The sequence below is a fragment of the Calypte anna genome, chromosome 17 (genome assembly GCF_003957555.1).
Source record: "Calypte anna isolate BGI_N300 chromosome 17, bCalAnn1_v1.p, whole genome shotgun sequence".
Classification (NCBI taxonomy): Eukaryota; Metazoa; Chordata; class Aves; order Apodiformes; family Trochilidae; genus Calypte; species Calypte anna.
In genome coordinates, this window is record NC_044262.1 from 8,367,316 (window position 1) to 8,381,580 (window position 14,265).

Here is a 14,265-nt window from a genome sequence, read left to right on the forward strand (position 1 = left end):
TTAGCCCAAATAACCCATCCTTTCTGCCAGAGACTTTGGCTTATGCCTCCAGACCATGCTGCTCCTCCAGGGCTTGTGAGCAAGCAGAGGCTGCTCTGAACTTCACAAGCTGTGACACCAACCCCAGGAACACGGAGGCTTCTTTGACCTTCAATGCTGGCACGAAACCTTACACAGACACAAATTTATCTTCAAGTCAGGGACAGATTTAATAGAGCAGGAGAAGATTGTTTTCAATATTTCCATCTCAATTACAGTCAAACACCTCGGTGAGTTTCAGCCTTTGGGGCTGTACCTGGGCTGCCTGCTCCCAGCCCTGAGACTGTCAGCAGAATCAGCAGAAATAGCACAACTGGGCAAGGTGTTGGTGATTTATCAATGCTGAAGTAATTCATACTGACACAGAGGCACTGAGGAGGAGCTCAGCTGCCCCCAAAGACCCAGGAGTTATATGGTGCCACACACCAAAAGCAGCAGACCTGGGATCTGGCTCTCTAGCAAGGAGCAATTTTTTTCCCCAAAAACCATTTTCAAACAGCAGAAAGAAGCTGCCCTGTTATGGAGAAAGACAATTTTAACTGTTGCAATACCCTACTGCTAAAATGGTCCCTCTAATTGTACCTCAGTAAAGAGCAACTAGTATCCAGAGCCCTAGAATTTGGGGGAGAACAGGATTTTTCAACAGAAAACTAGAAGGTGAAAATAGCCTTGCAGCCAAATCAAAGTATTGTGTACGCAAATACTTTCATATCTATCTAGCCCTTTAAAACCAAAATGATAGAGTTCATTTGCATTTAGATCTCTTTGGCTCCCTCTTTTCATCTAAAGACAAATCCTCACAAAGGCTGCTTAATTAGACCAAATTAGATTTCCACCTAGTGGCTTGTCATTCATTAGAAAATGCTGTTCTTTTTTTCTGTTTTGGTAATTATAGGCTGGTCTCACAGTGTTCACTTCAGGCTCAAAGTATGACTTGCATTCATGATTTTGTGCAGATGAGAGGAAAATTATTCAGTCACATCAAGCTTACCCATTTTACAAGTTGGATAAAGATCATTGCTGGAGTCTTTTATGTAATGGGGTATACTCTTCCTTAAGTCCTTTAATGATTAATTGTAATAGCATATCTCATGGCAATTTTCAAGACTAAAAGCTGAGTACAAACAGTTTGTACATGAAGCTACTGTACCAGGTGGCTTTCCTTAGAAATGGGGACCCTCCTGCCTCACCCTTGGTTGTTGGTGTTCTGAGCAGAGAAGATGGGAAGGGGCAGGCTGGGCCCTGGAGTGGGCAAATCCCTCATCTAAGTGAGGGGAACAGCCATGTCCCACCCATCCCCTTATGCAAAATGTGGCTTCCAGAGGGGAAAATCTTTCTGATTTAGACCTAACACTCAAAGGTTTCGAGTTAGTAAGCCCAAAGCTCCAGCATGGGTCAGTCAGGAGCTCAGGTCAGTGCAGACCACCAGGCAATGCTGGGTCAATGTCTTCAGGGCCCTGTCTGAAGGATTTGTAATGAAAGGAGGTAAATAAATCATAGAATCATAGAATCATAGAATTGGCTGGGTTGGAAGGGACCTCAGAGATCATCAAGTCCAACCCTTTTACCACCGTTGCGGTTGCTAGACCATGGCACTGAGTGCCACATCCAGTCTCTTTTTAAATATCTCCAGACACAGAGAATCCACTACTTCCCTGGGCAGCCCATTCCAATGCCTGATCACCCTCTCCAGAAAGAAATTCTTTCTAATCTCCAACCTAAACCTCCCCTGGCACAACTTGAGACCCTGCCCTCTTGTCTTGCTGAGAGTTGCCTGGGAAAAGAGCCCAACCCCCCCCTGGCTCCAACCTCCTTCCAGGGAGTTGTAGAGAGTGATGAGGTATCCTCTGAGCCTCCTCTTCTCCAGGCTGAACACCCCCAGCTCCCTCAGCCTCTCCTCATAGGGTCTGTGCTCGAGTCCCTTCACCAGCCTGGTTGCCCTCCTTTGGACCTGCTCCAGGACCTCGATATCCTTCCTGAACTGAGGTCGTGAGACCCCTGAGTTTTGCTGATTCCTGGAGTTCCTGACTCCAAGAGCAGCAGTTCACCCAACCATCACCCTTTTCCCTGGGAGACTCTGGCACTGCTCTGGGTCACTCTCAGAATTTGGTCCCCCACCCCGAACACAGAGTACCAGGAACAGTCCCCAACCCAAACTCCATTCCTTTTGCTGTCCTGCATGAGCACAGAAGCTCCCTGCCTCAGTTTCCCCACTACTGCAGCAGGATTAAAGGTCAGTGGTATGTTTTGAAGCTTAAAAAATCAGGGAGAGATTTTGTAGTCCTTCATCACACAACACTTCCTTTGACCTTTCATGTTTATGAAAATCTTTGAAGATAACTGCCAGCTTATTAATCATAATCTTGGGAGTGGGAGTTACAAGCAGGTAGTGGCAGGCAGCCCAGAAGCCACCAGCATCTGCAAGGATTTCTGCTACAGTCCTGATTTCTTCTGCAATCCAGATTTCCAGGTGTGTTTTTCTATCAACATTCTTGCTTTCCTAACCATTTTTTTTTTGTGTGTGAGAAAAAAGTAAGTTGTTGTGGGGTTTTTTTTTTCCCTTCCACCTTTAAAACAAAAATCTGATCAAATTTGCCTCTCAAAACACTGAGCATTCCCTTTCTCATCTACCTAAACCTGATGTTGAGTTACTGTCCCCCAGAGGCTCTCAGTAGCTCAGTTCTGATGTATCCCTGCACTTTGTAGCTCACTGCCTTCTTAGAGTGTAATCAAACATCAAGCTAAGTAGCAAATAAATCTCCCGATCTCATAAGCTGCACAGCAAGATCATGTAAATGCAAATGAAGGGCTTGATTTCAAGCTGTCGCGGGGGGAAGGAGGGAAAAATGCTGGGGCTTGTCACTGCAATCACTTCACTCTGCAAGTGCAGTAAATCTGCAATAATAATAGTAATGGCAGTGTGACAGGAGGCTTTACTGTACAAGGGGGTGTAATGAAAAGGGGAACAGAAGGTAGGGAAGGAAGCAGGGTTTGCAGGCTGGGAATGCAGGGGAACAGGGTTTGCAGGCATCCAGGGAGGGGATGGGGCAGCCCTGGTTGGGTGGTTGGTGGGCTTGCCCAGCATCACCTCCCAGGGAAAAGCTGATGCAGGGATTAAAAATCCATTTCAGTCCCCCTCTGCACAGAGCCCCCTTCTGCAGTCTGTTTTGTCTTTAGAAAATCAATGTGAGGTGTGTTGATGGGCCATGAGTACCAGGGGATGAAACACACGTGTTGCAACAAAACCCTGAGATCCATGAAGGTTTTGAACCTCCTTACATCTTTGCAACTTCCCACCCCTTACAAACAGACCCCTCCTTGACCCTTCTTCTTCCTTTACAATAAAGTTTTTCCAACACCGCTAGACACTCAAATGCAAACCCAGGGCTGCACAAATCAAAAACCACCTGGCAGAGGCCACAGAGCTCAATGCACCCAACACTACCTGGTCTTCAGCCAACCAGGGTATCCTCAGGGATCAAACACCCCCACCACTGCACTGTAGCCAGTCTGAGTGTGGCACCCTCCACAGACACACCTGCTTCAACCCTAAAATTATCATCCTTAAAGATAGTTTGAGAGAGCAAACAAAACCTCAGCACCCATCTCTCACAGCCTGGGGAGGAGGTGATGATCTCTGCAGGATGCTCTAGGAACACTTCAGGAAAAAGTCTCCAGTTGTGATTTCTGCAGGGGCTGGGCAAAGAGTATTTAGGATGCTGGATTTTCCTCACTGAAGTCATAAAGGGAGAAAACTTGCAGAAGGTACCCAGAGAAAATTAGGACCGCCTGGGATGCGGGGAGAGGCTGTTTTAATTAGAGCCAAGAGGTGGGAAATAAGGCAGAGAAATGACATCTTAATGAGGTTTAATGAAGTTGTCTGCTGATGGGCACAGCTGTCAGACAGATCTGTATTCCAGCCAAGCAGCTTTGTGACAGCCTAAATCTGAACACAGAACACAGAGCTGGAGCTGGGGAAGGAAAAAAAAAAGGACCTTCTGCAACAGCTTTGGTTTTATCTTCCCACCCACTACTACACAGCACACTGAAACACCCCAGGACAAACAGATGAAACCAGTCCATGAGGCTGCAACAGTGATTTGCTGATTTATGAATGAGAAAAGCTGGATTACACTGAGCAAGATTCATTCCTGCAGACTCCTTCCCATTCTTAGTTTTTGTAGGTAGAAGATGTTGGCAGTCAACCAGAGTCCTCTGAGTCTGTTGATTTTCTTCAGGCACAGGTTTCTCTCTGTGTTCAACACGTTGGACCAGATATTTTTTTTTTAATTAATTAATCAGCACCTTCAGCTTTATTTATTCAGTGCAAAGTGACTGTAAAATGCCACTTGATTATAAAAAGCAGCAGCATGTGCTCATTTTGCAATGGAGCAAATACCCAACTGTTAACTTTGGGTCATCTACAAAAGGGAATCTTTAAATACTTTTTTTTTTTTTTTTTTTTTTTTTTTTTTTTTTTTTTTTTTTTCCCATTCTACAGCATTCTGCATCCAAAGGTCTGGAAGCAGCTTTGCCACAGGTTGCAAACCTCTCTCCTTTCCTGTAGCTTTTCAGCTGTTTTTTCCCACCTGCCACACCTTTGCTGTCATAGCAGCTTTCTGACCTTACTTAGCTGGTCTGCTAGCAGAACATGATCCCTGAAAAAGCTTTTTCTCACAGACCTGGGGAAAACTGCACCATCTCCCTTCTAGATCAGTGATAACTAACCTAAAAATAGCTACCACACCAGTGCCTGTAAATACAGGAGAAACAGATCAGCAAGGAAAGCTTCTGTATCATCCCTGGCAAGGCTGTGGCTGTTTTGCACGAGCACAGAACATGCAGAGCTGCGTGAGCACTGCCCAGGGGTACTGCAGTTCTGGAGCAGCAAGATCCCACTCCCTCCATCCTGCTGGACACATCTGCCAGGGACAGTCCTTCCTCTGCTGGAGGTTCAGAGGAGCCACATCATGCAGGAACTGGACCAGGTTGCTGGGTCTGCAACAAAGGGGCTGCAGCTTTGCAGAGGGCAAGGAGCCTGATGAGCTTTCAAGCCTATCAAAGGATCTCTGCAAGTCCAGAAAATTAATTTTCTGGTGAATTGGTGGTCCTGAGAATCACAGGAATACCATACCTGCTTTATAGCATCACAAGGGCATGGATTGAAAGGGACCAAGATGAAGTGCCTCCCTCTCCCAGACTTGGGAAGCACGAGCCTGGATTCACCTGGAAGCAAAGCATCAGTGTAGAGGCTTGCAGGCCAGTGAGCCCAGTGCTCCCAGCCTGGCAGAGCTGAGAGCCACCTTGCCAGGGTCTGCAAAGGAGCAGACCTGTGCTCACAATACAGTCAAATCACTCAAGCAAGTTGGCATAATCTTGCCCACACAAGCAGCTCCATTAAGCTGCATCCCTTATCAACTCCTGTACCACCTCAGCCTGCCTTAGTGGTGGCAAGCTGGTTTATTTTCAGCCTCACTCTTTTCACTCAGTCCCTTCAGAAAGGGCTGTGCTTGGTTCAGCATCTCCTGCTCCAGAAGGTTCACTCTGGAATGTGGTAAATTCATCTCGGGTCAATGATTCACCTGTGAGAAGCACCAGAGCAGGATTTCAGCACTTCTCTTCTCCTAGCACCTACAACCAGATTCCCAACAGCTTTCTCATGGAAAATAACCTGTGCCACAGTACCCACACCGTGCCTCAGGGTTCCAGGGGGGCTTGTTGCCCAGCCCTGCTCCAGCCCCCTCTAGCAGGAACACAGCCCCAGGCTCTGCCCCTTCCTCCTCCTCCACTCCCTCCCCTGGCAGCAGCAATGAGGTTTCAAGACACACACGTCCTGCAGTGACTTCACCATGGAGATGGGAAGGGGGAAACAAAGGGGTGAAGAGAGGTCACTTAATCCCACACACACCACCAGGCTGGGGCACACACGGACCAGGGAAGAGTTAATTTTAAAACTAAATAAAAATGAGGTGATGGAGCTCAAGTTCTCCTCTGTGCTATAAACCCCAGGCTCTGTTCCCTTTCATCCTCCTTATCCTTCCCCTGCAACATGCACTGAGTCTTGATTATTCCCAGGCAGAGGTGGTGATGTGATTGTACTTGGGGAGGTCTGGGGCAGTTTTCTAGGAGGGTGCACAGCTTGGAAGCTAAATAACTTGAGTTCAGACTGCCTGGAGCCCTCCTAGCAAACACCATGGCTGTGAATCCCAACCAAAGGAGAAATGAAGCACGCAAGAAGAATTCAAGTCCATATATATATATATGAGTCAGAACCCATTTTCACTCAGGCTAGGTCACTTGCTTGAGTAAAAACTTGTGTGAAATTGAGCATCCCTTCAGTTTCAGCTATGGCAAAACCTCATGGCTGCAAGATTTCCTTTAGCACTGACACACTTGTGTCTACACAGTGGGATTCAAACCCCTGCCAGCTAGAGCCAGAGCCATTCCTGACACGGTTCTGTTACAAAATAAAGCCCCTGAAAATAAAATTTTGTCAGAAAAGGCCTTCACGCTTCTCCTTTAACTTTACTTTTCTGCAGGCAGAAGTGGGGAAGCCCCCGAGAAACTGCTACACCCTGCCAGGCTTGGATTTTGCATATGGGTTGTACATCCCAAGGACAGATGGAGGAGTCCCTGAAGGTACGACAGACACCAGCACTGAAACACAAACCTGCAAGGAAGTCCTAAGGGTAGTAAAGACTCTTCTCTCCTTCCCAGTGCTCTTCAATACTTCTCATCAAGCTGGGGGTGAAGAACTCCAACATTCACCCATTTCCCACAGTATCACCCAGCCTGCTTGATGACAACTGAAGTTTCTCTGTCATACTGGAAAATTTTACAGGCTCACACAGAGAGGGGCAAGGCAAAGGGTGTCCCACCTGCCCACTTTCACCACTATGTTAGAGTTCCTACTTTGTGATCTCAGGGACAATTCCCCTGTGAAATCAGACTTGCTGAGCAAGCCGGGGTGTAGGGTAAGAAGTTACCTGCTCCAGATGGGAGATGTCCCCATCTGAGAAGTGGTGGGGTGGGATATGAAGTTCACTTCACAGTGAAGCCATGGCACAATACAGACAAGGCAGACATCAGCCTTCCCAGCCAGGAGCTACCCCAGCAGCCTCATCTGTCTCTCTTTGCCTCTCCTGTTTCTTTCCATTTCCAGCAATAGGCAACTGGAACTCAATAAAGCCTGGGACTCGTTTTGTTGAGAAAATGCCCCGAGACTTCATCACCATGAACCGGGGTGCCCTGAGGGACGGGTGTCTCACAGCCAGGGACTTCCAGCTGTACTACAAGACCAAGGACATTCGGCGCAAAAGTGACAAACCCTTCAAGACTTGTCCTCCTAAAGCACTTCCAGACATGACCTTTGGCATCCCCACACGGTAAGAAGGGAGTCTTGGGGTCCCTCTCAGAACAGGATTATCCCTTCCTACCCTCACAGCTGCATCTCCCCATCCCAGTGAGCACAGTCCCCAAAGCATCCTGAACCTGGACATGCTCCAACTGGGTCACAGCATCACTTCCATGTCTGGTTGCACCCGTGAGTCAGATAATCAGCTACCTCAATCTGCATGCCACAACACCCCCTTTTCCCTCCATGGCACTAATGCCCTGGAACTTCTTCTCAGAGGGTCAGAAAAAAGAGCAACAGCATCTCTCCCTGTTTGCACTGATAGAAATACTCTGGTGCAGTTAAGGATTAGTTCAAATTCCATATCCCACTCCTCCTGTTGTTACCTGCAATGAATTGCTCACAGGGAATTGTACAGCAGCAAGGCTACAGGGGGGAACATCAGTACCTTAGCCTGACTTCCAGGTCCTTGAGCTGCCTGTCCCCTTCACAGGAGCTCCAGCAAGGCTGGAGAGAGCAAGTGTGGGTCCAAACCAGTGCTCAAAACCTCTGGAAGGGGCTCTGAACCTACCCTGCTGCTTGAGCACAGAAGGTTTTCTTGCTCTCTGCAGGTCTGGATCAGTCATTAAGTTTTATTTTAAGAGCTGGATAATAATCACTACCAGAAAAATAACAGCTACAAATTCTAGAGAAAAGACATGATGAACAGCATCGTGTATTTTACATGATAGTAAATGGGCTTTGCATATGCAAATTGAATGGATTTTAAAATGGTATTTAATGACAATTTTCGTCGCAGACATTAACATTAATTGCATCAAAATGAAAATGTAGCATTAGCTTGCTGTTAGCTGCAAATGCCCCAGCTATAAAGCTTTATCTTTATCAGGATCAGCCCTCACCGATGTGACAAGGCTGCTCTGCAAATTGCAGGCAAAAGGGCTTTTATGTTGCAAAAGTATCCCCCAAAGTAAACCAAAATCAACATCAATTTTGCTTTATTTCTTCATAAACGGAGGTTAAATGGCTGCCTGTGAGAAGTCTAGGCACGTTTCAAAAGTTTTAAGGAAAATCTGCAGACCCCACAACAGCCGAAGTAGTGGGATAGGGCTTTTAATTTAAAGTTATTATCAAACAACTTGCCTGCTCCTTAATAGCTACCTTCTGTGCAGCCTGATTGTATTTATCCCTTCACTTTAAAAGCACGTTATAGACAAAATCAAATTACTGGGATTACCCAGGAATTGTTTCAGCCATTTCAGTAAAAGTGGGAATTTAACACACTTTTCCGTGACGGGCAAGTGAAAGAGGAGCTTTGGTGAGCATCCCCCAGCCTGATCCTGACCAGGTTCACCCAGACAATAACTTGATTATCAGTGGGTTTAAGTTGCTTCTGCTTTGGAACTCAAAGCCCTCTAGGATTGTGTTCTCTGAGCACTCACAGCTGAGATCCATGATGCCTGGGGACAGGAGCACTGTGGCTTCCAGTCTCTTTCCATGACTCCACACCCCTGTTTGCTTTTAGAAACATCCACTCTGATAATACTTCTGGAGCAATCAAGGCTTTTCAGCAACACCAGAGCCTCCATGTCCATCCCTAGCCCAAGAACAGCCCAGGCAGTACAGTGAGAAGGCCAAAGAGCACCCTGCCTGCTGACTGCCATGCTCTGGGACAGTCCCCAAAAATCTCCCAGTCCTGTTGCAGCTCTTCTGCACAACTAGAATTGCAGTCTGGAGGCTGGGCTGCCTCCCTAGGGATAGCAGCACAGGGGTTGCAAGGCTCAGACAACTCAGCAGCATCCCAGGAACATGTCTGGGGGCTTGCAGCTTCCAGTGGGCAACGTGCAGAGGAATTCTTGAGTCCTGGCAACAGAATTCCAGCCCCTCCCAGGTCCTGGGCTGTGCTGCTGAAGGCTTCTGCCTTCTAAAGACACCAAGGTCAGGAGTTCTCCCCAGGCTCACAAGTAGGTGGTCTTCAGGAGCATCACAACCAAAAATGAACACAAGTGCTGTGGTTGCTGTTAGTGCCTGATTAATCACTCCCTGGCCCTGCTGCTCCCTCTAGCACAGCAGATCTCTTATGCCTCTGCTCAAGGCAGGACACATGCTGCACGGAACATTTCACAAGACAGTGTCAGACATTGGAGTGAGCATTCTGAAGCTTTGAGACCTTGTTCCTTCCTGGGATATTTACCTTCAGAGGTCACCCACACCCCTCTATTCATTCCCCTTGGGCAACTTCCAGAGGAGAGAAGCAGCTCTGCTTTTTTTTGCCTATTCCCCTCACCCCCCTCGTTGCCTCCCTCCCTTTTCCCAGAGAGACTTTTGCTAAGAATCATGTGGCCAGCTTTGTTGTGAGAGTCATAAAAAGGACATTTTTCATCTCTCCTTTTTCCTAGCTCTCGCTCCCTTCTCTCTCTCAGTATCAGACAAAGATTTATTCCCTCCCTGATGCCTGTGGCATTTGGAGCTGGGAGGGGTCAGGGGAGGCACTTATGGGACCATAACAGATAATTCAGTGGTTCCCCTGGGACTTGTCCAGCCCCATAGCTGATCCATCAGCAGGCAGTGCTCATGCCAAGGTCAGCAGTAACGAGGATGTGGTGGGGTCCCAGCTCCCCCATGGGGCATCCTCCAGCCAGGCTCCCCCAATTCCTGGGAGCTTCTGATGTCTCCAAGAGCTGCCTCATGCAAGCCACATTTTGCTGGAGAGCACAGGCACTGGGGTAACCCCACCTTGCTGTGAATGGACACTCAGCTTCACCTGCCCCAGCCCTCATCTCCACACCATAAGCAGGTCTGTGGGTTTTTTGCCCTCAAGGAAAATTGGGAATTTCTCCCCTCCATGAGCTAAAACCATCCCCATCCAACTGCTTTGTGCACAGTGCATGACACAACTCTAAGACCTGTGCAGATTAGGGGTGCTGCCCTCCTGGACCCAAGTCCTAGGCCCTTTAATTTATAATAATCCCACAGCATGGTGTATTCAATCCCTACACTCTGTCATGAACTTGTTTTACAAGCGGAATGGTGCAGGGCAGTGGGTAGGCTGGGTTTTAATGGAACTGGACATCTTAAGTCACAGAGGCTCTGTGCAGACCTCCAGGATCTTCACTGGTATCAATACAGCTTGTGATTCAAGGAGCATTTGGAAACATTTATTCCCCTAACCACCTTTTCTGACCAAAGTTCACTGTGCTCTGACATGAACAGAGATGAAATGGTCAGTTTTGGCACTAGAAGTAAGCACAGATATGGATGCTGTCTACAGCTAGATTTTAGATGATTTTGATTTGCACAAGGTCACACAGGGAGTTCAAAGCCAAAACACACCAGTACACAGCTGGTACCTCAAACACAAGTTGTGTCCCCAGGAGTGAGCAGTGCAGAATGCATCCTCAGCACCAACACACAACCCACCATTTCCAGGGCTGCTGTTAGAGAGCAGCTTTCATTTGCCTCTAAGTAATGCAGGTTTCCCAATCCTGCTTGCTGTGTCCCATAACACATTCCTGGACACAAGGACTGCACAGACACTCTGTTCTCTGCCATCCTACACCTGTACCTCCTTCAAACCCTGCATGGCCACAACCCTGCCTCCTGTGCTGCCATCCACTTGGCAGTTGGCCTGTAGGCTGGGCTGACCTTGGGTGTGCTGGCAGGATTTCCCTGGCACTCTGTCATCCCCACATCTCCTGCCGGGTCCCCCCCACCGTCTGCCTTCACTTCAGCCATCCCTTTCCTGATTTTTGCAACCCATTTTCCTTCTCACTTCATCTCCTCCTTCAATTCCACCATTCTCTGAAACTGGTGTCAATCTTTTGGCAGCTGCTTTCCCCGTGTTCCTCCAGTAAACTCACCTGAAGCATTTGGTCACTGCAATCTCCCTCTTTCAAATTATTACCATTGGTCAAGGACAGGAGTTATCAATTGCTCCTCTTTTCTTTGTATCACTTGCAGTTGTCCTAAGGCTCTGTTGACAATTGCCTCTCTGGCCTTTAGCAGCTCAGCTGTTCCCTGGCTCTCCCTGCAGCTTCCTGGCTTAGCTGACTGCTCTGTCCTTACTCCTCACCTTCCCCAAGAAGGAAGTTTCAGTGCTTCTGCTCCCCCAAAGTGTCCCTGATGTCTGCACACAGACAGATCAAGGTCTAGAAAGCTGCACAAAAATACTGAGATATTTCCAGCATCTCTTTGGCACAGAGAGTGCACAGGTAGGATTATTTCTGAAACATTTAAAGAACATTTCAGGTCATTAATATGTGACCCTGGATGAATTAAAAAAAGCTGATTTAGTTATAGACCAGCTGCAAAGATTTGTCAAAACAACAATACTTTGAAGAGCAGAGTTTCCTAGAAAGAGCAGGGAAAGCTGGACAGGGAAGACTCAGAGAATTGTTTAGGTTGGAAAAGACCTTTCAGATCATCAAGTCCAAGGAAGAAAGGTGAATATTACAGCAAGCCCATATCTGATCTGAACTGCAGAAGGCAGACAAATAAATAGTGTAAAGCCATAAAAATCCAGAAGATTGAGGCAAACAAAACTATCTGAGCACTGACAAAACAAAATGTAGAAATGTAACATAGTGACTGGAACCACTGTCAGGCTGAAGACACCAGAAAAATGTACCCAAGTTAAAAAGCATGGAAGTCCCATCAGTTCAGATAGTTGCATATCCCATCCAGCTCTGAAAGCAAAGGCACTTTGCATCTGCCACCATCCACAGACTGATAAGATAAGAATTTCTATTTGAAGAATCATTTTCTTCTCCTGGAGATGTTCCAGGCTGGGTATGTGCTCCCAGGGCTGTGTGTACATCAGCTCCTGCAGCCTTCTGCCCAGGTGGCTGCAGCAGCTGCTTGGGCTAAGACCTGCTACCCCCTTCAGAAAGTCCTGAGTGCACCATGGAAATACTGATTCTCTTTCAGTGCAGTGATTTTGCTGCATTTGTAGCAGTCTCTGACCATGATAGGCTCCTGGATTAAGAGAAAATTAACAGCCAAATCATGGCTGGGCATAAGGCTCAGGTCCTGCACATTAGACACAGAGCTGGGGGGGGAAAAAAAAAAAAAGTTATCTAAAGAGCAGAGACAGAGATTTAGATCCCTTATTACCAACTGCATCCCACTGAATAGGAAAGTAATTTACTCTCTCACATGCACTGGGCTGTTGTCCATGGGTTTAGCTCCATTGATTACTGCTGGCTGAAAAATTCCTACCAAAACTTTTATCATCTAAGATTACTTCTTGCTACAATGGGATTTTTTTTTTTTACCCTTGCAAACTTCTGCTTTTGCAATCTATACAATGAAAACCTGGGTCAGGGGGAAATAACCACAGAACCCTATTTGTGAAAGCAAAGCTTTTCAGGCCCTCATTGACATCTTTTCCTTTCAAGTGAAGCGATGTTCCCACCCAGCCAGAGAGATTCAAGTATGGGATGGAGGTCAAGGGGAAGACCTTGCTCTTTGATTTGTTTTTCTCAGCACTGTGGGGTTTTTTTTCTTGTTATTTTTACTCATCATGATGCTTTGCATTTGCTGATGGGAGCAGACTGAGCACTGTTCACTCTCAGCCATGGGCTGAGCCCTCCAGGCAGAACAACTCCATCCTACAGACATGTCCTACTTGAGTTCCTGAGAGACTAACAGCAGATTTCCAGGCAGTAAACAAATATATTGAAGAAAAACTTAAATAATCTTCAATCAAGTCATCCAGAGAATATCTTTTAAAAAAATAATTAATTAAAATCAATGCTAATGCACACATTCCAGCTTGTGAAGCCAATATTTAGGGTGTAAGCACTGAGTTGAGACCTTCACTGCAAGACACGTGTTTCCTTGTGTGCATTTAGGACCATTCCAAGTATACATCTCACTCTGGGCCTGGGAAGGAACAGTAAAGCAAATTGGTGCTCTTGTAACCATGTGTGCTCCTAAGTACAGCTATGAGCATCTGATAAATCTTTTAAAGTGCATGTTTACAATGGATTTTATTCTTTTTACTGTTCTATACATACGAGCCCTCTGAGCAAAATAACAGATCCTCTGACACTTAGAAGCCACTGCTTTATTGGATGCCCACAGTGAGATAATTTATATTGTTATTTCTTCATTAGAATTACAAGGATTGTAAAGAAGCTTCAAAAATTCTGACTAATTAGTGTTTCAACAACACGGATCCTGCAGCTGCCATATGGGTGAAAGACCCACTATTTCAACTGAGAGTTTTGTTAGCCCAAAGACTGGAGGAGAAAAAAAAAAAAAAAAATTTGGTCCCTTCATGTTTTCTACCAATTTTTCTCTTGTTATTTTCTCCAGTGGTTAATGGAAAGTGAGGACAAGTGGAGATCATTTAAAAATTATCTTTCAGGCCTCTCCGTGGGCTTATTGCTAGGACCTATTTAGAGGACCATAAAGCTGTAAGGGACCTATAACTTTACCATATAGTCCACAAAGCTTCTTAGGAAAATGGAGAGGGTTTCATTCACACCCTGCCTGCTCTGCCACCTCCCCCCCTCCTCCCGGGGGCTGCCGGAGCCGCTAATTGAATTCACGAACGCCTGAACAAATTGTCAGTGACCTTTTAGACAAATTTCAAAGTCAAGGCTTCACCACTAACTGCGCATCCCTCTCTTCTGCCCTTCGCCGCTACGCAAAACCCACAAACAATTAAAAGAAATAAGGAAGAGCCCAGGGTCCTCTTTCCTAATTAGCTGCAGGAGGCGATGCTGGGCGGTGTGGTTTAAGTGCTTCAATTACCTTCCCCCTCCCTGCTGCCCTTGTTAGAGCAGACAGGGCCAGTGGCCAAAGGGGAACAATTAAGGGCAGGCGGTTTGCAGGGGGATGCCGGGACCAGGCACAAGGACCGGAGC

At 46.7% G+C, this 14,265-nt stretch overlaps 1 protein-coding gene across 1 annotated transcript in view; it reads left to right on the forward strand.

Annotated features, from left to right (window-relative positions):
* Positions 1-14,265, forward strand: part of CFAP77 (cilia and flagella associated protein 77) — a 56,312-nt gene that overhangs the window by 27,413 nt on the left and 14,634 nt on the right. The window contains exons 2-3 of the mRNA XM_030461392.1: positions 6,579-6,678; positions 7,202-7,424. Coding sequence (XP_030317252.1) covers positions 6,579-6,678; positions 7,202-7,424 — 323 coding nt within the window. The remainder of the gene's footprint in view (positions 1-6,578; positions 6,679-7,201; positions 7,425-14,265) is intronic.